The sequence below is a fragment of the Protopterus annectens genome, chromosome 17.part0, assembly GCF_019279795.1.
Source record: "Protopterus annectens isolate FY-2018-M chromosome 17.part0, PAN1.0, whole genome shotgun sequence".
NCBI lineage: Eukaryota > Metazoa > Chordata > Ceratodontiformes > Protopteridae > Protopterus > Protopterus annectens.
In genome coordinates this window covers 109,537,060-109,562,353 of record NC_056751.1, presented here as the reverse complement: position 1 = coordinate 109,562,353, position 25,294 = coordinate 109,537,060, and the positions used below count along the sequence as shown (strand labels likewise).

The window sequence follows — 25,294 nt, the reverse complement described above, 5'->3', positions numbered from 1 at the left end:
AGACCTAGGATGGGGGCACACATGCTGGACAAATGCGTACAAGGACTGTGGACTCAGGACCAGCTGCACCTGCACATAAACCAAAAAGAAATGCTGGCAGTAAAACTGGCAATCCTAAAATTCAGACCATTCCTCAAAGAAGGCCATTTGATGATAAGGACAGACAACACCACAGTCATGTGGTACATCAACAAACAGGGAGGCACTCATTCTTACCCCTATGCAGAATGACTTTGGACCTTTGGAATCTGGCTCTCGCTACAACATCCAGTTACAGGCAATATTTGTACCGGGAAAGAGAACACCCTAGCAGACATTTTAAGCAGAACCACCTCGGATGCTCACGAATGGATGCTACACCAACATCTTCAAGGCCATCACAAAGAAATGGGGAATGCCACAAATAGATCTATTCGCTTCCCACAATCACCAGCTCAAAAATTCTGCACAAGGACATTCCACCCACTTGCATGGAAGGTGGACTCTCTATCCTTCAGCTGGAAAGGCCTGACAGCATATGCATTTCCACCTCTTCCCTTGATGCACAAGGTACTACTGAAAATCAAAGCGGAACGTCCAAGGATAATTCTGATAGCTCCGAACTGGCCAAGACAACACTGGTACCCATTGCTGAGGAGCATGTCTCGGGAGAAAATGTGGTCAATACCCTGATGCCTCTGATGTTAACTCAGAACAACTACAACATCATACATCCAAACCTAAAAACCTTGCAACTGACTGCCTGGAACATCACATAGCAGTAACTAACCCACACCTTTCACAAAGGGTTAAAGACATTATCCTTGAAGCCCGTAGACCTTCAACAAGAAGGAACTATGCAGGAAAATGGAAAAGGTTCGTCATTTGGAGTACTGAAAGAGGAAAAGATGTGTCGAACATAGATATTGCTAACATTCTGGAGTACTTGGCAGAGCTTCTACATACAGGCCTGTCCTATTCCTCCATCAAGATACATGCATCAGCTATTTCAGCAGAATACAGCTTTGATCCTCCTGTCTTTTCACATCCTCTACTCAGGCAGTTCCTCAGAGGGATCAAGAATGTAAAACCTCCTAGGAAACCACCATTACCAGCATGGGACTTGAATTTTGTACTAGAAAAGTTGACACTCCCTCCGTTTGAACCAGCAGCAACACAGATCTACAACACCTGTCATGGAAAACTGCTTTCCTACTGGCTATTACTTCAGCAAGGAGGGTTTCGGAACTACAGGCCTTAATGGCAGTGCAACCCTTCCTAATCTTCCATCAAGATAGGGTGTCCATGAGAACTAATCCTACATTTATGCCTAAGGTGGTATCCAGAGTGTCTTTAAACCAGGCAATCCACCTACCTACCTTCTTTCCCAATCCACAAAACAGAGGTGAAAGAATAATGCATACCTTGGATGTACATAGACAGTTACGCTACTACCTGGACAGAACCAAAGGTAACAGAAAAACTGACCAGCTCTTTGTAGCCTATGCAACAGGAAGGGAAGGAAAAGCAATTTCCAAACAGACAATCTCCAAATGGATAGGAAATTGCATAAGATTCTGTTACTCCTACCATGGAAAACCAATTCCACAGAACATAAGGCCTCATTCTACAAGGGCTACAGCCACTACCACAGCTTTCTTAAGAGGAGTGGCAACCAAGGACATTATTGAGGCGGCTACTTGGACCTCCGTGCATACATTTGCCAAGCATTATAATTTACCTCTATATTCTAGATCCCGAGCAGGATTTGCCACTGCTGTACTGCAAGGGATCCTGACTACACCATAATTATTATTCCTCCTCCCCTAGTTTGGCTATGGTATTCTACCCATTTGTTATGACTGCAGATGCATCCATGAAGGACATAGTACAGTTTTGTACCTACCATAAATGTAGATGTCCGAACTGGATAGCATCTGCAGTCAGGATTACCCTCCTTCCCCTCTGCGGTACTCCTAGGGTATTTACCCTCCTAATAGCTAGCGGGGGGGGGGTCTCTTATGGTGTATTTGTTTGTATATATGTACATACATGTTTATTTTTTGTGTTTGCCTTCTACTACTTTGGAAACATTGGCATTTATCCAAAATTTAGCTTTCCAAGAGGGCAATTGGCATCTGGGGCAAGAAACACTGAGGAAAATGGCGTCGGCTGATGCCTTTATACCCGAAGACCAGCAGAGATGACGTCGGGTGAAGTGCGACATCAGCCGAAGCCGGACCTGGACTTTGGAATCCTGCCGACCGAAGGGCTGCCTGATGACAGGACAACCCATTTGATGTTCTTCATTCCACATTGCTGCAGTCCTAACTATTGGGTAGTCCGCTGTCCAGTCGGCCCGAATACCAGAGTATATGGCTGACGTCGGTCAGGGCGCATTAGACTGACGTCAGTACGTCAGGGTACTAATGTGCATGACCGACGTCATATCCTCAGTCTTTTTTGCCGCATGGTCCGATGCAGAAGCAGTTTTGCGAGTGCAGGTTGGCGTTCTGAAATTTTCTGAAGTCGGAGTTTCAGACCGAATCAGAGTTGGCTAAGTACCCCGTTGGGGAACATTTTGGTTTTTCTTGCCTCAGTATTTAACGGATGTCAGAAAAAGTGAATAACTGTATTTCTTGTGGGAAACAGATACCTCATAGGGATTACCATACCTTGTGTATACCTTGTTTAGGGCCTGAGCACGGCGTTGTTGGATGCCGCTCTTGTGCTAGGTTTAACAAACGCACTATTAAGAGAAGGTTAGACTGTGCCAGGTTAGTGTTTGGGAAGCGTTGCAATTATAAAATGCCGTCGGATGCTCCGGCGCCCGCTTCCAAGAAGCGCAAGGACAAAACAGCGAAGCCTAGGGTTGATGAACCGGCAGTCCCGGACGCCGGTTCTTTAGAAGGCTCAGTGGAGCCAGAGGTTTTGCCAGGAGTTTCTTTGGAGTCTCAGGCAGAGACTTTACTGTTACAGGATGTGCCTTCTCAGGAGGTAGGCCAGGCTGAGGGGGCTTCTCAGGTAACTGTTCTTCCCTCTCTTCCCAAGGTAGTTAGAGCCTCTCCTTCTGTTTCCAAAACTTCTTTGAGAGGTAGGCCAAGTTTAGCTTCAGTGGGGGTTTCTCCTAGCGCTTCAGGTTCTGTGCCTAAGAAACATATGCTTAAAATGGCAGAAGATTTGATTACTATGATTAGAGGTTCTATGCCCCCTCCTGATAAAGAGGCCTAGGGTGGAACCTGAGTTTGATAGTTTTGAACAGTGTTCAGAGGCTTCTGAGTCTTCTGCGGAAGATTTGCAGGAGTATCCTCCTTATTCTGATTCTGATGTGGATGATTCCACTCCCACAGCTTCTCCTCCTGAGGATTTCTCATTTTCAGAGACTCTGCATTCCATGAGGGAGCACTTTAAATGGGAAGGCCAGGATTACTCTGATTCAGGAAAAGGCTTAGGGAATTCTTGTTTTACCCCAGCATAGGCCCTTAGCTATACCTCCTGTGTTGGATGTGGTGGAAGATGTTTTTGCAGAGGCTTCCCTGAACCCTGATTCTTTGCCTCCTGCTCCTGTTAAACCTGATAGGTACTATAGGGTGCCTGAAGCTCATAAGTATCTTTTAAGAGTCCTAGGGCAGACCCGAAACTGTTTCTCAGGGACCTAAAGGTGTTAAGGCCTCTGTGGTTAAAACCCTGTTCCCACTGATAAAGAGGCAAGGGCTTTGGATAGATGGGGAAAGAAAGTGTATACTTCTTCCACTTTAGCCATGAGGGCGTTGAATTGTCAGTTTCACATGCTAAAATATCAAAATTATCTCCTTTCACAACTGAAATCTAAGGTGGATGCTTTGGCGGAAGGTATTGAGTGTAAAGAGTTGCTGGATTTAGTTCATGTGTCTGAACAAGTGGGTAAGCATTCTTTGCAATGTGGTTTTGATGCTGTACAGGCCTCCTCGAGGGTGGCTGCCACTAGTTCTGTTCTTCGCAGGCATGCCTGGTTGAGGGATCAGAATTTAGCTGAGCATGTTAAGACAAGGATTTTGGATGCTCCTTTACAGTCTGATGTGTTGTTTGGTTGCCTGTGGAAGCAGTTTTAAAGAAAATGGAGGACAAAGCTAAGTCTATGCAAACTGTTAAAGATTTTTGCAGGTGCAGCCACGAAGTTTAGTAGAAATTGGCCTACTAAGGGATGGGCATATCCTGCTTATGATTCCCAGTCTAGGGGTAGGTCTAGGCGTGGTAGGGGCAGAGCTCAAGGTTCTTTTAGGCCTAGAACAGGAGTTCACCTGCTCAGACTTCTGGTGAGGGCAGGGGTCAGTCCTTTCGTAAACAGACCCAATGACCTGCCTTTTCAGCTGCCAGTAGATTCTCGTCTGGCAGCTCCTTTGGGAGGAAGACTGTCTCTTTTCAAAGAAAATTGGGATTTAATTACTCAAGACAGATGGGTGTTGGATATCATTCACCACGGTTACAGGTTTTATTTCCATACATTGCCCCTTTCAAAGGCATGCCAGACGTTCCTCCTCCACAAAGGAAAGAGGCTCACAAGCAAATTTCTCTGTTACTACAAATAGGGGCCATTCAGCCAGTCCCTGTATCAGAAAGGGGCCTAGGATTTTATTCTCGCCTGTTCCTAGTACCAAAGAAGGGGAACACGTGGAGACCAATTTTGGATTTATCTATCCTCAACACTTATCTGGACATTCCCAAGTTCAAGATGTTGACGTTACAACAGCTTTTACCTCTGCTGGGCAAAGATCACTGGATGGTAACTTTAGATCTCAAGGAAGCTTACCTTCATGTGCCTATAAGACTAAGTTGCAGGAAGTATCTGCGTTTCGAGCTGGAAATTCTCATTATCAGTTCTCTGCATTGCCCTTTGGCTTATCTACTGCCCAGAGTATTCACAAAGGTTCTGGCTCCAGTGATAGCTTACTTCAGGCTAAAAGGAATTCAAATCTATCCTTACTTGGGCGACTGCCTGATTCTGGCTCAAGAAAAGGAAGACCTTCTACAGCATCTGGAATATGTTATAGCAGTGCTAAGATGCCTAGGGTATTCTGTGAGCGAAATAAAGTCCAGTCTAGTACCCTCTCAAGACATGTGCTTTCTGGGTGTGAGACTGAATACAGCAGCCCAGATGGCCTTTTAACCCCGGACAAACAAAAGAGTCTATCCCTTTACTTCCATCAACTATCTCATCAGTCCGTGCTGACTGCAAGGACAGTCCTTCAAGCATTAGGGTTCATGGCATCTTGTATTCTGGTGCTTCCCAATGCCAAACTGCATATGAGGAAGCTGCAATGGTATCTCAAAATGTATGGACACAGCACTGCCAGGATTTGGACACTGTCATTCAAATAATACCTTGCCTTCAAAAGAATTTTTGTGGTGGGCTCAGGAATGTCACCTAAACAAGGGACTCTCTGTGACCCGGCCAGAGGCGAGTCAGATTTTAACGACAGATGCCTCGGACATTGCTTGGGGAGCTCATCTAAATGGAAAGTGGATACAAGACAAGTGGCCTGCCAGACTACAGCATCTACATATCAACATGAAGGAGATGTTAGCAGTCCAGTTTGCATTAATGGCTTTCAAGGAGTTACTTCTTCCAGGGCAGGTGTTGATTCTAACAGACAACACAACTGTCATGTGGTACATCAACAAACAAGGGGAACACATTCTTATCCTCTATGCAGGCAAGCAATGATTTTATGGGAGACTGCGCTCAGCTTGCAACTAACTCTTCAGGCAAGGTTTCTGCCGAGCACAGAACTCCTTAGCAGATGTGTTAAGCAGACAAATCATGGATCCCCACAGTGGAATCTGGATCTTCATGTATTTCAGAAATTGACAGTGTCATGGGGAACTCCAGACATAGATCTGTTCGCTTCTCCACTAAACCACCAGCTGCCAAAGTTTTGCACAAAGGGGTTTCATCACACAGCTTGGAAAGTGGATGCTCTTTCTTTCAGTTGGAAAAATCTTCATGTGTATGCCTTTCCACCTCTGCCTCTTCTTCCAAAGGTGCTCTTAAAGGTCAGACAAGACAAGCCAAGGATGATTTTAATAGCTCCAGATTGGCCTCGGCAACACTGGTACCCACTACTAAGGAGTCTGGTAAGGAAGCCTCCATGGCCTTTACCTTTGATTCCACATCTGTTATCTCAGAAGGACGGTCATCTGCTCAATGTCAAGCTTCACTCTCTTCATCTAACAGCCTGGCATATTCTGTGTTGAAACACAGCAGGTCTCAACTTCCTCAACAAGTTTTAAATGTGATTATGGAAGCTAGAAGACCTAGTACAAGGAAAGTGTGAAAAATGGAAGAGATTTATATTTTGGAGTACAGCAAAGAATTTGGAGATTTCTGAGCCTAATTTGAGTGTGGCTCTTCAATATCTTACTGAGTTATTGGACAAAGGTTTGTCCTTCTCTTCCATTAAGATTCATGCTGCAGCAATTTCAGCTCACTATGATTGTGACCCACCATTGTTTTCGCATCCTTTGTTCAAGCAGTTTCTTAGAGGGGCAAAGAATATAAGACCCCGAGCTCCTACTCCTGCTTGGGATCTCAATTTTGTGTTGGAAAAACTTACTCTACAACCTTTTGAGCCTGCGGCTACTGCTGAATTGAAATACTTGTCATGGAAGACTGCTTTTCTGTTGGCTATTACTTCTGCAAGAAGGGTGTCTGAGTTGCAGGCCCTTATGGCAGTAGAGCCCTTTTTGATTTTCCATAAGGATAGGGTATCATTACTAATCCTTCCTTTATGCCTAAGGTGGTTTCTAGTGTGGCTTTAAACCAAACTATTCATTTACCTACTTTTTATGCAGACCCCCAAAATAAAGGGGAAAAGATTTTCACACTTTAGATGTACACAGGCAATTGCGTTATTATTTAAGCAGGACTAAGGATTTTAGGCAGTCTCAGCAGTTGTTTGTTTCTTTTGCTTTGAGTTCGCAGGGCAAGCCTGTGTCAAAACAAACTATTTCTAGGTGGATTGGGTTTTGCATTGCATTTTGTTATTCCCATCATGGCAAGGAGATTCCAGCTGGGATTAGACCTCATTCCACTAGGGCCACTGCCACTTCAACAGCATTTCTAAGGGGTGGCAACTAAGGATATTTTGGAGGCAGCTACTTGGAGTTCAGTGCATACTTTCTCTAAGCATTATCACCTTCCTCTCTACTCTAAGTCTAGGGCTGGTTTTGCCACAGCTATTTTGCAAGGCATGTTGTCAGCTCCTGCTTCTTTATGATTTGCCAGCCTCCCTTACCTCTGCTTTGGGATTCTACCCAATAGTTAGGACTGCAGCAATGTGGAATGAAGAACATAGTACAGTTTTGTACCTACCATAAATGTAGATGTTCGAGGATCCACATTGCTGCAGTCACCCTCCCTCCTTCCCCTCTGTGTTTAGGGGTGGTTGTGTAGGTGAGGTTATATGCTGATATTTTTGTATATATTTTTGTATATATTGTACATATTTTTGGTGCAGGTATATTGGGCCTTGTCTTTTTAGGGTCTTCTGACATCTGGGGCAAGAAAAGACTGAGGATATGAAGTCGGTCATGCGCATTAGTACCCTGACGTACTGACGTCAGTCTAATGCGCCCTGACCTCTGGTATTCGGGCCGACTGGACAGCGGACTACCCAATAGTTAGGACTGCAGCAATGTGGATCCTCGAACATCTACATTTATGGTAGGTACAAAACTGTACTTTATGACTGCAGATGCTATCCAGTTCGGACATCTACATTTATGGTAGGTACAAAACTGTACTTTCTCTAACCTCTCTTATGAGAGCCGTGACACAGTGGGTGAGGGGGAGTCTTAGATTAGCTTTTGAAGTTCTGTTTGTGACAGCCGTTCCCTGGCCCAGCAGTAAAGGAAGGCATCTCATATAAGAGGAAAGGATAACAAATACACACAGTAAAGTACAATTTCCCCTTAAGTGCACACAGCGATCACAGTCAGTCTGGGGCTGGTTGCTCCCCAGGTCCCCAGTAAGACTCACCACTGGCGCAGCTATAGGGTCCAGATCTCAGCCTAGCTGGCAAGCTAACCTCCAGTACTCTGTCCAACCAATGCTTTGTGCCCCTGCCCAAGTAGCTTTGAGATAAGTATTTATACAGCTTCACAGACACTCCTGGGAAAGGCTGACACAGATTTTCCAGCTGTGCCCCTTTACCCAGACTATACGGTAGTAATCACTGCCACCACCAGCTAATATTTATCGGCTACTAAAAGGCCATTAAAAGGGTGTCCAGTTATTACTGTGCAATATTATTATCTAATAGTGTAACTTAAGCAATCTTAAGGCTTTGGAAGGGCTTATTACAGGATCACTTATAAGCATGGAATGTACTCTAGAGCTTACTTATCTCTACAGAAACCAGCCACAGGTAAAAAGTTACAATACTACTGCACCACAGTGCTACTCGAGTTCAGAGATCACACAGAAACTTAAAATAAATCAGTAGTACAGTTCTGACGTAATAGAAAAAACACTTAGTCTAATCTTCATAGTCCTAACTATTTCTACAAGAAAACATACTTCTAAGATAACTTACTTACATAGAGCAAGGCAGTGCTGAGTTGAATAGTCAAGGCCAAATGCTTAATCTCTGGTTCTCACTGTTTAAATTGAAACTCCAGTTCTGATAAACATTACATCATCTTTTTTACCCTTCCCTGGAGTTCCCAGGCTACACATTAACTGCATTTACATTCTTTTACACTTGGAGCAATAAAGGACATTCCACATGTAAATTCTGATTAATAACTTTAGCCTTAAAACAATAGACAGGGTGCTTACTCCAGACTCTGACTCCAAATTTTAACTTCAAAGGACATACGAAACATAATTTTAATTTCAAAGAACATTTGAAATGCTTGGCTTAGTTTTCCTTACAGCAGATGGTAATGTTGCTGCAATCTTGAAGTTCACATTTTACAGTGTTTTCTTTCATTTAAGAAACAAGCCTGTATTTTATATTTATATTTACAAATGCCAGAATTATGTATCAAATTCTATTTGGCTAGGCTGGCAGCCTTCACCCCTTCTCTACCAGTCTTCACACTTATTCTTTTGGCATTGCATATAAATGTAGAATTGTCTGCATACTCATATTAGAGTTGCCTGTTTCCTGACTGCATGGAGGTTATTAATGAATATGTTAAAGGACCAAGTGTAGATCCTTGGAGCACACCTTTGTGTACAGAGAGAAGAGAGGGTATTTTATTTTGCCATTTCACTGCCTGCAGCCTATTGGTAAGGTATCTGGTAAACCAAGATAGTGATGAGTTACTTAATTCTAGAGAGAAGAGTAGTAGTTTTTCGTGGGAGGTGGTATTAACTGCCTTTAACAGATCAAGGAAAAGAGCTGACACTAGATTACTGTTCTTCTGTATTTGATAATGGTGGTGAAATTGAGGGCTGTTGATGTATGCAGTGGCCGAAACCGTGTTGAGGGAACTTGTAGATTTGTTGTGATATGTTAGTAGTTGGGATTGGATGCATTTGTCTACTACTTTGTATATAGGACAGATGATGACTATGGGTCTGAAATTTGAGATGGGGGGTGATGTATGATTATTTTTCCCATAAGATGTGTACATAATTTTCTTTGCTAGAGCAGTTTGACATGCGGTATGCCAGAAGATTTTCTGCAGTTTTAATAAGTTGTGTGGGACAGGAGTGGTAGATGGGTGTAGAAGGTTTGAGTGAGAAGGATATTGAACAGGTACTTGGCTGTGGAGGTGGTAGGTAGTGAGAATTAAGTTACTTAAGTGGGAGGTAGCGTTTTCTATGAAATAAGAGTTGAACTGGAATGATGATGTTGCTATTTATAAGTGGATAGAGAAGGTTGGTTGGAGTGGTCAGGATAAATTAGTTTGTTGTTAAAGCTCCAGAATAATTTGAGATTTTTTTTCTTTTGTTGAGCTGGGAGTTGTTGTTGAAAGTTTTTTCTTGTTTGATTTTATATTAAATTTTGCTAGATTTCTGAGGTGCTTAAAGTATTAGATTAGTTTTGTTTCCATTTTGTTGCCAAGCTTTCCATGCTCTGTACTAGCGGTCCCCAACCATTGGACTGTGGCCTGGTACCAGGCCTAGGATCATTTGGTACTGGTCCACACCGAAACTTTTAGGCAGGGAGTGAAACAAAACAAAAAGTGTGCGCGTGCATTTGTCTGCGTATGTGAGTGAATGCGTGGATGAAAGCAGAAGAGACTGTGTATGTGAGTGTGAACAGTGAGTTCGATCGAGCCATTATTTTGCACTCACTAAACAGTGCTTTTGCTGTTTGGTGAATGTAAAATAAAAATAAATGAAATGGAAAAAGTGAGTGTATGTTTGTCTGCATGAGTGAATGCGTGCATGAAAGCAGAACAGACTGTGCATGTATGCATGAGAGACAGAGAGAGTGAAGAGTCAGAGTGATCTCTGATAGCAGCATCAATTGAGAGGTTTGCATACCTCTCAACCAGACCCCCTCGCTCAGTATATCTGGACAGAGCCACAAAGAGACAGATTTTAAATATTCTTACAAACTTAGAAAGTTGCTAGATTCAGATTAGGTTTGCATACCTCTCGACCATACTTCTCAACCGGTTGCACAGTAAATCTGGACAGACACAAATAGGGACAGATTTTAAATATTGCACTTATAAACTTAGTTGCTAGAATAAGCACCGAAAACCCTGCTTCCATTTCCAACATCCTATCTTTGTGAAGTGGGGTTTTCTGTAATGACAGCAACCAAAACGAAATTAGAGTAGACGGGACCTAAGGAACACACTTCAGGTGTGATTGTCTCCCATCAACCCTAGATGGGACTATCTTGTTGCACGGAAGCAAACTCAGGTCTCCTATTGATTCTGCATTATGGTGAGTTGTATTTATTCACTTTATTTTGCTTTATTTTTATGCGTGCGCAATGCCTGTCTGGAAAATTGTCTTGTATGAAACCAGTCTTTGTTGCAAAACAGATTGGAGATAGCTGCTCTATACCCATTTTTCATTAATTGTGTAGTCTCTTTGGTTAGCCAGTATAAAGGATTAGCTTTTATTCTTTTGATGTTGGATGGACTGTGGACATTTTCAGATATTTAAGAAGGTTTTGTTGGTGTGAGATGGCATTGTCGCAGGGGAGAGTTTAGAGGCTGTGCCAGTTGATAGATTTAAGAAGAGAGAAAGCAGACAATGTTTCGAATTTGGCTGTTTGATTGTAGATTTTTTTATCTTCTTGTGTATGTGGTCGCTTAAGAAGTCTGAGAAGGTATCGGAGAATAGAATTTTGTCTGGGGTATTTGTCAGTATCCAGTCAAAGATTTCCTATGTCTTTTTTTTTTTTTTTTGGTGTGCAGATTTATTGTCTTGTTTGAGGTTTCAGTATTTGTGCATTGCCAATCATTGTTGAGGTCTGCAAGAATTATTGTTTCTTGGAATATGTTTTTGGAGGCTCAGGGTAAGAGTTCCTCTACCGTGTCAGTCTTATTGCTGGTGGAATGTAGATTACTTTTATGCACAGGCTTTCATGATTGTTGACTTTTAGAAGTGACGAGCACTTCAACATTGCTGCTAACTGGGTGTGCCTGATGAGACTGATAGGGTGTTTTATACATCAAGGCTATGTGACCTGCCTTTTTTTTCCTCTGTCTAATCTGACAATTTTTATAGCCATATGGAGGAGGATTTCTTCTTTTGTATGTTGCTGTGATGTCAGGGGAGTGAAGGGTAACACTGACGTGCACCTCAGAAATTTTATTTTGAAGGCTTCTTAGATTTATGTTGAATAATTTGAGTTGAGGCATTTAAGTGAAATATTTTGGGGAGGGTAGTGGGTGGGATTTTGGACCCGAGTTGTGATGTATGTCACTGCATTGTTTGTGTGTGTATGGTATTGAGGTAGGGACTGAGCTATTTTATTTTATTTTTTTGAGTAAGTTTGGGGGAAGGGGTTATGGATTAAGTATTTTGGCTTTGTCATGTGTTTGGGGAGTGTTGATTAGTTGAATTGTAATGAGTTAGTGGTAATGGTATTGATTGTGGGTTGTTTGAGAGCCTGTTAATGATAGACACAGTGTTAAGAGTAGGAAGGGACAGTAATATTATAGGAGTAAGACGCAGTCATAAATGGAGACTGGACAATGTTTGTAGGAAGGAAAATAGAAAAGAATATGTTTTATGAAGTGTGGAAGTAGAGAAGAAGAGATTGTAGTAGAGATGAGGAAGATTGTTTGGTATGGAAGGAGATGAGATGTTAGTGTGAGTAGATAGTGGGGCGATTAGAGGTGGGGTGGAGTTAGTGGGGTGTGGTCTAAGCAGATCAATAGAGTGTAACTGATTGTTTCATTGGAAGTCTGTGTGGGGAGGAGTTTTTGGCATGAGTATGGTGGTTTGATAGGAAGGCAGTTTGCGGTGTAAGAGGTTAGTGGGATGCAAGTGTAGAGAATGTGGGTATTGGAATTGGGGGTAGGGTAGGAGAGTGAAGTAAGCCCAGCAGAGCAAGGGCAAAAGGAGAGTGGTCAGCTCGAAGAGGAGTTGCATTAGTTTTAGTTTGGTTGATAATTTTCCTAGCATTTTTTTCCTTTCAAGGCTGTAGCCTTCTTTCCTTGGCAAGAAAGCTTTGAAGCTTTTAGTGCCCAAACTACCATTTTGTATGGCTGTGCTCTAGCCAGAGGCAGTGTGGAGAGCCATAGAAGGTGTATTAAAGCTTTAAAAGCTGTCCAGTAGTCATATCATGGGCAAGGATAATAACACAAATAGCTTAGTACTACAGCTGTGATCTGTTAAAACATCTACTGTTATGGTAAGTATACTTCCACAACTAACTACATTCCCACCCATTGGGGTGCAACTCACTGCAGCTTCCCAAAAACCTACCGCCAGGAAAGATGTATTGGAGGAAATTAAGTTTTCATTATGAACTGCTAAACACTTACTCGGCCCTTATGTTTTTTACATTTTAGTAAAAATCTTTTACTCAAGACCCATTTTCCTCCATAAAAGTTCATGTAGCTGCTATTTCTTCCATTCTCCAAGAGTTTTTGTCATCATCATTGGCCTCACAGAAGTTATACAGAGCCTTCTTGAAAGGAGTCTTTAATTTTAGACCTTTTCATTCATCCACCTCTCTGTGAAACCTAAAGTTCATGTTGGGGAGTATTTTTGCCTCCATCTGAACCAGCCCACAGAGCAGACTTAAGTTTTTGTCTCTGAAATATTCTCTGTGGTTGTTGCATCATATAGATGAATATCTGAATAACATGCCCTTTCTTCACAATTGCCAAATATCATTTTCAAGAAAGGCAGAGGTACTCTGAGAACTAATCCTTAGTTTATGGCCAAATTTGCAGTCCATCTAACCTCAGTCAGTCCATAAATCTGCCTGTGCCCCCCCCCCCAAAAAAAAAACTAAGTAAAAGAGCACAGGTTTCATCATCTGGACATACATAGACAAGTTGTATTTTTATTTGAAAGAACTAAAGAATTTAGAAAAGATGAGCAGCTGTTCAGGCATATAAGAAAGGACAAATGGTAACCACGTTTTCCTAGTCAAAATGGCTGCCAGATTGCATTATTTTTTGCTTGTGCATCCAGTCGTAAATCTTTGCCATACAAACCTAGAGCACGCACTCTTGGAGTCAAGGCAGTTTCTACATTTTTTTCTCAAGAACCTTCCATTGGGCAAAATTTGTACAGCTGCTACATGATCTTTTACACATTTATCAGGCATTTCAGTTTGAATGTGTTTTGGAGATCTAGATCTTCTTTCAGGCCTTCAGTCTTGAAATAAATTTCATCTTGGCTCCACCCAACACTTGCTGGGGCTTTGGTCCAACTGTTTGCAGTGTATGGAGAGGATCATTTTGAATACAAAGGCTATGTGCTTAACTTTGCGGACAGAAACCAGTATATTGTTCTGGTAAACAATTCTCCCAGCATTCTCCCTTTCAAATTACCATTATATTTAGAGGACTTGGTGTTCAGCTGTCTCGATACAAAGTTTTCCTTGGTTGCAGTTTTTTCCTCAACTCAAACAAAGCATATTGGGCTTCTGTGTGCTTCCAGCAGTAGTCTGTAGATCCACTCTATCTGGAAAGGCTAACTAGGGCAAAGGTATTATGGGTAAGAGAAGCTCAAGCTAGTGAATGATTTGTTATTGCCATGAAATGGTACCATCCTTGAACAGTCTATTTACAGTGTACAGATAGAAGCCAACTAAATCCATTGTTCTGATGAATACAGAACTTTTGTATACTGGCTTTTTCTTGAGCACACTTCTTTTATGCAGGTTGTCTTCATAAATACTTAAAGCTCTTGCATCAAGTAGTTTGATGCCATTAAAGGCTCAGAAAAACTCTGAACCATTTCCAGTCAGTCCAATAGACAGCTGTGAGATTGCTGAAATGGGTAAAACGTTTGTTCACATACCTGGAAATACACAGTCCAGTATTTTCATGATCTAACTGAATGCTTTCTGATGTCTTCTTAGGTTGAATGAACCGAAAATGACAGAAGTGGATCGCCAGTCCTTAGAAAGTGAACGAGCAGACAGGAGCCTATTTGTTCAGGAGCTTTTGCTTTCCACATTGATGCGAGAAGAAAGTTCTTCATCAGACGAAGATGAGCGAGGAGAGTTTGCAGATTTTGGTGCTATGGGCTGTGTAGATATTATGCCTCTAGATGTTGCGTTAGAAAATCTAAATTTAAGAGAAAGTAATAAAGGAAATGAGCCTCCGCCACCTCCTCTTTGATGACATCCCACTTCGCAGACAATGTCCTCTGTGCTGTAACTGCCAATGAAAGTGGACAGCAATTATCTTTGGGTTTGTTTGGTGATTGTAATTCCAGATCTGTCACTCTTGTTACATTGTGTACATTCAAAAGGAAGAAAGAAAATATATGATAATCAATTCCACTTAACTAATTTTTACTTCTAGCAGGTAAACGTAGGTAGCAGTGCCAGAGGCAGTTTCTGCTTCCTGTACCTTGACATGCAAAAGGCTCTCTTAATACTCCACATTCAAACTGAAGAAGAAAATGAAAAAAAAAATCTCTAATGAAGCTGCTGTGTGTATTTATGAATATTAATGAATAAAACTGCTTGGATGGTTTACCTTACCTACTGCATGAGGTTTCTTGCAGCGTGCATGAGTTTTAGTGACCTTGTCATTTTAAAATGAAGTCCAAGGAGACTGATAAACCCCAAAGCTTTCATAACATTATTTAAAGGTTACTCAGCTTAAAAGTAGTAGACATCAGTAAAAGCTGTTGATCACCACCCGTTTATCATAATGCACCTTTGAATAATGTGTAGCTGAGACAAATCTTATGTGCTTATAGCACCTGTATAAAGGCAAGCAATGGCATTTTGTACATCTTCCATGGTGTAACATTAACAGTATGTGACTATTAACCCTGCTAGCCAACAGATGTTTTTTTGTTTTTGCATACTGCTTCTGTCTGTTAAAGACGGTGTGGCTTCTCTATCTTTGTCAGGAGCTACTGCAGGGGGCTTTGTCTATGTACTCTAAAAGTGTTTATCATTGTTTAAAGTTTTTTTTCCCCCTCGTTGTGGTTTGTTGTTTTCCTACAACTGTTAAAACATGTTTTATTCAAGTTTAGACCAGTTCATTTATATGTGGTTAAAAGTTTTTTAACCTGGATTATGTTGTCTTGCAGTTTCAAGCTTTCACTTGTCACCCTTATATAAATATATATATATATATATAAAATTATTTATGTATTTGCTGTATAGTTTGTGGATACTGCAGGATAGCTTGAGGATTTGATATCAGAGATATCCTTATAATACAACTGAAATTTCAATGCTAATCGAGCACTTTTTATTTATTAAACAATTTGCCTAGATTTTTTAAATGGGGAAGTTAAAATCCTTTTGATAAAATTGTTACCTACATAACTCAATAGTAATCCAGTATGTAAAGTACAAGATATAAAATGAGTTTTGTGCACAGGGTTTCATTGGCCCTAGGAAAAGGGCAGCAGGTTCAGGGGAAAATACAAGGACAGTAAAAATGCTCACATCTTTTAATCATTATTTCAGGTAGGTTTTTGGTAGCCATAACATTTTACAGTTTGATTGTCACATCCTGGAATTACATCTCGAGGTTTGAAATGGTCACATGTGACATTTACACGTGCAGGCAAATCCATATAGCAGTGCCACACACAGGTATCTTGGGGAGGGGTTGTTTGTCATTTTCATTTTGTCCTTCAGTTAAGAATTTTTTTAAGTAAATTCTGAACAGCTTTGAATTCCTTTTATTCTTTGCCACAGAACTTAAGGGCAAATTTTCAGTAGTTTTAGTTTATAGTGGAATCCATTTTTAAATGATTGGGATTTGGGCCTCTGTTTTGAAGCTGTAGTCATTTCAGACACATCTGCACCATTACAGTGCAACACACAGTTCAATAAAACATTTTCAAGACTGCTGTCATTTGGCATTTTTTGGTGTCCATGTGTGTTCCCATCCTTTGATTCTAGGGTAAGTTTGACAGTGTTTCAGAGGAGAATGAGAGTCTGGAATTACAGGTATGACAGTTACTTCATTCTTGTTTCCGTTGTCAGGATTAATCTGCTTTAGATATTGCAGAAGTTAATCACTCCTGTTATCTCCATCATTTTTGGCTTTTAATACCAGCTTGTCTTTCAGAGCAGTATAATATTGGTTATTAACTTGAAATGGCTTGCTAGTAAATGCAGTAATATGGTACAGTTGTAGTTCTTACTATTTTCTACGGATGGTCTCTCGACTCATGTTATGGTTTGTCATCTGTAGCACAGTACTTTCTACTGTCTGCAGTTTTTCAAGTCAACATTCTTGTTAATTTGTCAAGTTTTTATGAGTTGTAGGAGTTTTCCCAGTATAATTGTGATTTAGTTCCAGAAGGCCAAGGAAAATGGGAATCAAAACCCATTTCAACCCTTTTTTTTATCAGTTTGGTTTGTTTCTAGTCTGAATGTTTTCAGGTTCATTACTGGTATGTTTTCTTGTTTCTGGAGCAGTGTTTCTTTTCAGTAAATAACAATCCAAAGCAAGCTTAAAAGTGCTAGTGCTAACTTAAAAAAACACTCAAATAATGAGGTGTCTCCCATTTCAGTTGTGCTTTGTATCTCGACTATTAAGCTCTAACATTTTTGCAGGCATTTAATACTGTGGCTTTGCTAGGCTTTTGTCTACAACAGTGCCATCATTTTGCCACGTTATCTTGTGCCTTGTGTGTCTTTCTACTCCACAGTGTCCTCTCAGTGTGGACAGGGAGGACCGCTAACTAGAATGGAGTTTTGTATTCATCATATTGATTACTGCTGCAGTAGCCTTAGCTATGTGGGTTATATCCTCCCAGCTTCCAAAGCATCAGGTCATCTTCCACATGCCCAAACTGTGAAACCGCTCAAGCTGAGATTGACTATGTCAGGTTCGGGCTCAGCCCTTCATTGCTTTATTGCCACTGAAGAGTATGTTCCCCTCAGACCTTTGAGGACTGACTGCTTGTGCTTTCCTTTGCTGGGCAAATAAGTTCCTTTTGGGGGGGGGACTTCATTTCTTAACTTTCCTGAAGGCAGTAGTAGTAAAACATCAAGAAATTTATTTAAAAAGTTAGGAGTGCTGTGTTTTAACCAACTGTCTTGAGACTGAAACAGCACACTTTTAAACTGTCAGAAAAAATAGTAATGTTAACTAACTGAAAAATATTTTTTCTGTGGAGAATTTTTATTTTTCCTTGGTGGGGCTAGCTAGCATAGTGTTTGAAAGTGTTTTTTTTTTTTTTTTTTTTTTTTTTTTTTGCTGTGTATTGTCAAAGTAATGTTCGTGGAACAAGTAGTTTTACTGGCATTTGCTGCTTGTCTTCCCTGGTAAAGAGGCAACATATTTGGGTCTATATTACAGCATCAAACTTGTATAAGTTCGAACGTTGTAATATCGAACCCTAAAGTCGAAATCCAAAAATAACGAAGTCACGGCTCATCAATTTTTTTCCCAAGGGAAAAAAAATCATTGGGCTGTTTTTGGTGCTTTGCTATTTCCTCCACTGTGGTACGATCTCGGAGTTGGTATATTTAAGTAGGGGTGTGGGGGGGGGGTTGAAGCCCCCCACTTTAGCTTACATTAAATTTTTTTTTTTTTTTTTTTTTTTATTTCCCTGGGGGAAAAAATAGCTGTTCTGTATTTTCATTATTCTTGGGTTTCGGACTTTAGGGTTCAGTATTACAACATTCAGATTTATGTTAGTTCGATGTGATATAGACAAACCATTTTTGGTTTAACCATGGAACAGACTGTCATTCCTACTGTCGATTTTTCTTCCCGCCATAAGTTAAGCAAACACTCTGCCACCACAGCAGGCTAGCAGTTTGCCTCAGCCGCAGGTAGGTTACTGCTGTGGCCATTTGTTGTACCTCAGACCAATTATCTTTACCCTTGTTCACTTTGGTGTAGCACATTCCTCCACTATGGACAGGGAGTAGCCACATCCTGTGCGGATGTTGGAGTTCTGTCAGTGGGCATGGGGGGGCCACTGTTATAGTCCTGGTAGAGGGAACAGGGAAGGTTTCCCCTGATGTGTCAGAAAGCTGTGCACATACTTGGATAAGCAGCTGCTGCTACTGGTAACAAGGTTGGACCCATCTTTCCTGTTAAAAAGAAACAACAAGCAAGTTACCTACTCCTCCCCCTAATTTCTTTAGACAGGAGTAGTTTACTGGGTCTTACTCAGGGTTTAATTCATGCTGTTGATCCTCCTAAAGTAGTTTTTGGTAAAAGAAAGGAGGATTCCTATTTTCTGAAGAGATTCAAGGTTCTGGATCTGAACAGGAAGATGCAGGAATGTGTTTTTTCCCCTCAGATTTCTAATTCAGACTCGGAGGAGAGCTCAGTTTCTGAATCTCCCTGATGGGGGCGTTCTTTTTCTACAAGACTGTTGCTCGAAAGTGCCAGTGTTTTTAGTGGGAGAACACCAAGGTTTCTGAGTCCCTCAGAAAAAATTTGAGTTTGGCAGAAGGATGGTCTAGAACCGAAACCCATTATTGTTTTGTCAGCTTTAGAAGATGTCATTGACTGTATTTTACCTGTTTGTCAGCCAGCTACCCCTAAAAAGGCAGAGAGGATGTATAAAATTCCTCAGTCTTACATTTTTGTACACTATTCCCAAAACTGACCTGGCATCTGTAATCACAGTTGATCCCACTGCTACAGAACACTTAGTTAATTCCAGTCCTTACCCTTTCTGATAAGGATGGGAAAATTATTGATGGGAGCAGGGGGAAAAGTGTGTACTTCTGCAACTTTGGTTTTTCAGAATTTTTAATTGTCAGGTTTATATGTTTGTTTTAACAAATTGTGAAAGAATGAGGCATGTTTTATTTGCAGTTTCTTCTTGTGCAATAAAATCTGCTTTTAGTAACTTAGTTTCTTTTGCAGAGGTTACTACTCATTGTTTGCAGTGTGTGAGATACTGATACTACTAGGGCTAAAATTTGTTTTAAGGAGGTTTGAGTGGTTGCATTCTCAGATCCTTTCAGATTATAAAAATATTTAAAATTCTCCCTTGGAACGAGATTGTGTTTGACCCCTCTGCTGCAGAGGTGATTAGCAGGTGTGATGTAAGGGGCAAGGCTGATTCAGGGAATCTCCAACATTTTCAGCTCTCCCTTTCCAAGTTGTCCAAAGGCTTTTTTTCTCCTATTCTATTTTTGGCAGAAAAAACAGTCTCAACAGAATTCAGGTAAAAAGACGTTTATGAAGCAATGGCAAGGGAGTTCCAAAAAGAAGTCTCTCACCTCCCAAACCGAGGACAATCCAGTATGTCTGAGTTGACTGTTCAAGAGACCTTGCAACCCATTCACATCCTGGCCCCCTTCTTCCAGAAAGTCAATCTCCATTTTTTTTCTTTGGCAACATATTGCTTCAGACAGATGGGCTTTGAATATCATTCATCAAGATTACAGATGTCAGTGGGAGGAAATACCTCCTTTCCAAGGGGTCATGCCTCATCCTCCAGATCACACACACTTTTCCACCTGTTCATCACATGCTGTCCCAAGGATCTATAGAACCAGTTCCTCCTTTCCTAGAGGGGAAGGGTCTTTATTCAAAAATGTTCCTAGTGCCCAAGGAAAGAAAATGGTCGAGACCAGTTCTGGATCTTTCTGCTTAAACCTCTTTATGATAGTGCTGTAATTCAAAATTGTCGCTTCACAACCTGTTACCTCCTGCTTCCTCTCAAGTTTCCTGGTAACACTAAAGTACTATGCTTATTGCATCCCTATTATACAGACTTCAGACGTTTCTTAAAGTTTTGTATGTCTGGATCACTTAATCCATTGTCTGCCTTACCTTTGGACTATCGACTGCACCAAGTGTGTTTACAAATTGTTTAGTTCCAGTTATAGCTCATTGCACGCTACAGGGTATCCACTTTTTTCTATATTTAGATCTTTTCTTTGCAGAGTTTTTTTTCAAAGTATCACAAACCTGTCTCTTGGATGAGAGATCTTTTACACAAGCTGGGATTCCAAGAGCACAGTCTAAAGCCTTTCTTGATCGTCTGACACAGGATTGTGTTCCTTGGAAGACAACCAGAAACCTCAGTTCAGAGTTTTTCTTCCAAAGAAAAGATGCTTATTTAGATATGCTTCTAAGGTTTTCCACTTGGACTTTGGTCACTGCAGGGGAATGCCTTAGGATTTTGGGTCTCATGGCATTTATGATTCGAATGATACCCCTCGCAAGACTCCATACAGAAAGATAATGGTGTCTGAAATCTATTTGGTCCCAGCATCAACGCCCTTTATCTTTTCAAATCCCAGTGTTGGGGTTTGTCAGAAGAGAAGTCTTAGTGGAGACAACTGATATTCTTAAATCCAGGTGGTCTCTTCTCCCTACCTGCTGCAAAGCAGTCAGTCACCACCAACGTTTCAGACTTTGCTTGGGAAGCCGTTTCAAGAGGGGTAAAAGTGCATGGGTGTGGGACACCAAGGACAGAGGCGAGCACACACATCTAGGAGAATGTTGCCCTAATCAAGGCACTCAACTTTCTGAACCGTCTTTGGCCCCCAGGACCTCTTCAGAGTAGTTTCAGATAATTCCACAGTATTCTGGGTACATAAACAACCAAGCGGGAACCAGGTCATACCCCCTGTGCAGACTAACCATGTCCGCTTAGGATATAGCTGCATAGCAGTGTGTCACTCTGTAGGCACCCTACATTCTGTCATAGTAAATTGTTTGGCAGACAAGATGCAGGACCAGGGCAGACCCTCATGATTTGAAACCATATTAGGGGTCTTTCAAGATTTAATCCATTTGTGGGGAGTTCCTCGAGTAGACTTTTTTGCCTCCTGTTAGAACACTCAACTGGCGTGATTGCGTTACAGATCTCTGTGCAGAATGCATGGAAGACGGATGCATTTTCTTTGGACAGGAATGTTCCTCTATGCTTTTCTGCCTTTTCCACTAATATCCAGTTTACTTCTGAAAATTCAGAAGGAATCCGCTAAGATCCTTCTGGCCAGGGCAACTGTGGTTCTCCCTTCTTTCAGAAATGGCCAGGGGCAATTGCCACAAGTTTCCCCTCAGATTGAATTTACTCAAACAAGAACATGGTGTTTGCACTCCGTCATTTTCAATTAACTGCCTGTATGATAGTGTCCTAATTCCTTTTAGGCACCTGTTTACTGAGGGACGTGCATCAGGTAGTAATGGAGGCAAGAAAGCCTGCTACTAGAAAATCCATATATTGGCAAATGGAAAAGGCTTTCTAGTTGGTGCTAACGGCATAAACAGCACCCATTCTGGGCTAGTTGTTTTCTGGTGTTATAATTGAGTTACTATCCTATGGCCTTTCTTATTCCTCTTATGGTTCATTTATCGTCTATTTCAGCATATCTGCCCGTAGATCCTCCTCTTTCAAGGCAGTTGCATGTCAGAATGTCCTTGAAAGGGGTTTTGCATAAGAGGCTTCCAAGTAGAGTGACGCCCTTCCATGGGATCTTAATTTTGTGATAGAGAAGCTAACACTTGCTCCATTTGAACCAGTCTAAACTTGAGGTTCTTAACATGGAAGACACATTTATTGATTGCTCGGTCCTCTGCAAGGAGGGTACCAGAGTTGCAAGCTCTTATGGTCAATCACCCTACCTCATATTCCATATGGACATAGTTTAAGAACTCTTTTTTTGGTATCCAAGTTTACTTAAGCCAAACTGTCCATCTCCCAGTTTTCTTTACTGAATTTAAAAGTGAGTGACAAGATACTCAATACCTTGAATGTCCACAAAAAACATTGGTACTATCTTGACAGAACTATTTTCTCAGATCTTTTGATCAATTACGTATTTTTTGTGAAGGTAAGAAGGGGCAACCTCTGTCAACAGACTCTTTACACATGGTTGTCTAAGGTTCTTTTTTTTTAATACTCACCATTAAAAATCTATTCCAGGCAAGTTTGAGGCCCTCTACCAAGGCCTTTGCCACATCTATGGCTAGATTCTAGAAGTATTCTAGAAGCTGCTACTTGGTCTTCTATACAAACTTTTGCAAATGGGCTATAGGCTTGAACCCTTCTCTAGGTTCAGAGCAGGCTTTGCTATGACCCACTCTCCAGGGAGTCCTGGACTGTTCTTGCACCTCCCAAATGCAGTTAGCTATAGAAATCTACCCATATAGCTAAGGTTACTGCAACAGTGATTAATATCATGAATATATTACAGTTGCGTTAATTGAGCTTGCTATAACAGTAGAAATTAGAATGATCAATGCTGCAGTAGCTGCTCCCTCCCTCCAGCACCCTTGTTTTTTGGTGCGTTTTGTATGCCATGGTGTGGGCATTTATATTTTGTTCCTAACATGGCCCTTTTAGGGCTCAGCCTCCCTTTTTCATGCTGTCAAGAAAGTTCTGAAGAGCTTTTCCCCAACCTTGTCTTTTAGTCAGCTTAGCTCGAGCTGCTTGACAGTTTGGGCCCATAGAAGGTGCCCTGAAGCTTTGGAAGCTGGATGACCTTCATATCCTTGGCAGGCTATAACACATGTATAGCTAAGGATGTTCTTCGTGTTTCACTGTTGCAGTCATCACATTTGGGTTATCCCTGCCAGGGTAGCCCTCGGCCGGCCTGAATACCAGAGGCTTAGTATTTCTGCGTCAGTTGCTCTTGCTTCAAGACTGATGTCAGGTCGTCAGTAGTATAAAGTAAAGCAACTGACGCCATTACATCAGTCTTTCTTGTCAATCAGCTCATAACAGAAGCGGTTTGCATGAGTTAAAGCTGAAGTTTTCTAAAAGCTAAGTACTCCGTTGGGGATCCTTTTTTCTTGCTCTAACCGATGTCAGAAAAAGTTAACAATTGTCTCGCCTGTGGAAATCAAATACCACTCCGAGACTGACTTTCTTACTGCACCACTTGCTTAGGCCCAGACCACGATGTCTCTTTGCTGTTGTTTTTGTGCTTTGTTTAATGCCAGAACTATATGTCGTTGGGCTCTTATTGTAGCTAGATATTTTCACTTGCAGTCCTCTAATTCTGATATGGCTTTGGTAAGCCATCCAACAGCAGCTGTACCAAAAAAACGTAAGGATAAAGACAGAAACAGACCGCACAGGTCCAAACCTACCGATGCTTCCGTTAAGCTAGTCTTCAGTTCTCCGGTCCTCAGTGAGGCACTTTCGCAGCCCCTGATGCCTGCTTCTGTAGATTTGCAGGCAGCTACCAAGGCCCTTTCGGAGTCCGGTATACTGCAAAACTCTTCAACTAAGGATCCTGCAGTTAGCTCACCCTCGGATGGGTCCGGAGCCGCTGAGCAGGCACAGTCTTCTGAGGATGTACTTCGTACTACCAGTTCTCGTCACAAACTGATGACTTTTGCGTCTACCGTTCTTTCAGAAACTACTGAGTTTCTATGGCCCAGGGTACAACCCACACTCAAGAAACTGACCCAATCTCGGGCACCTGCCTCCTTGCCTCAGTCTCAAATGCTTAAAATGGCTGAAGACCTTATCATGCTGATCAGGGGAAGCCAAGCTACCCCTTCCAAAAGGAAAGCCAAGCTACCCCTTCCAAAAGGAAAAGAGATCTCTCCCCAGTAGTTTTGTCTGAACAGGAATCTGATGACTCTGATTCATCTGAATATGAAGACATGCAACCCCCTCTGCTTATGAGGATTCTGATGCAGAGAAATTCATTCCTTCAGCATCTCCACCTGAGGACTTTTCCTTTGGGGAACCCTTTATACCTTAAGGGAGCATTTCTAATGGGAATGTCAGGACTACCCTCAGTCTAAAAAGAGACTCAGAGAATTCCTGGATTTTCCACAGCACAGACCCCTAGCCATTCCCCCAGTCCTGGATGTTATGGATGATGTTTTTCTGTAATCCAGTTTGACTCCTGACACCCTCCCTCTTGCACACAGAAAACCTGACTGGTATTAAGAGTCCCTGACTCTCACAAATTTCTTTTCAAAAACTCTACTGCTGACCCTGAGGTAATTTCTCAAGGGCCCAAAGGAACTAAAGCAACCTCTGCTAAGAATCCCAACCCCTCAGATAGGGATTCCCAAGCTTTAGGCAGATGGAGTAAAACAGTATACACCTCTGCTACTCTTCTATCAGAGCACTAAATTGCCAGTTCCATATGCTAAAATTTCAGCAACATATCATGGAACTCCTCAAACAAAAGTGTCTTCCTTTCTTGCTTGTGCAGAATCTAGAGTTAATGCATTCTGCAAGTCAAGTGACTAAGCATAACTTACACTGTGGTTTTAATGCCCTAGAAGCTTCTTGCAGGGCAGCAGTCACCGGGTCCGTACTTAGACATGCATGGCTTAAGGAACAGCCCTTGCCAGACCATGTTAAATGTAAATTATTGGATGCACCCTTGCACAAAGACAACTTATTTAGCAGTAAGAAAAAGCTAAATCTATGCAGGCAGTTAAGTTTTTCCTACAGGTCCAGCCACCAAGGTTCAGCAGGCATTGCCCCTTCAAGCACTGGTCCTTTCCTGCTCCCACCAGGTCAGCTCATCCCAGAGCCTGGGGAAGCAGACCCCCCCCCCCCAGACAACAGCCACAGGGAATGCAGAGATCAAAACAGTGGAATTCCTCCACTTCAAAACCAGGGAGTTCTAAGCCACCCCCTCATGGTAAGAACTCCATGACTCTCCTCCCCCACCCCTCCCTCTGCCCATCTACACTTAACCCCTAGGGGGAAAACTCTCCTTTCAAGCAAGCACCGGGGCCACTATTACGAACGACCGCTGGGTCCTCCGCATAGTGTCCCAGGGATACAAAT

General features: G+C 41.8%; 1 protein-coding gene across 4 annotated transcripts in view; it reads left to right on the top strand.

Annotated features, from left to right (window-relative positions):
- Positions 1-15,109, top strand: part of KCMF1 (potassium channel modulatory factor 1) — a 1,043,135-nt gene extending 1,028,026 nt beyond the window's left edge. For all 4 annotated transcript variants that reach the window (XM_044059692.1, XM_044059694.1, XM_044059693.1 and 1 more), the window contains one exon: positions 14,481-15,109. In XM_044059692.1, coding sequence (XP_043915627.1) covers positions 14,481-14,742 — 262 coding nt within the window. In that variant the 3' untranslated portion in view covers positions 14,743-15,109. The remainder of the gene's footprint in view (positions 1-14,480) is intronic.
- Positions 15,110-25,294: the final 10,185 nt, after the last annotated feature.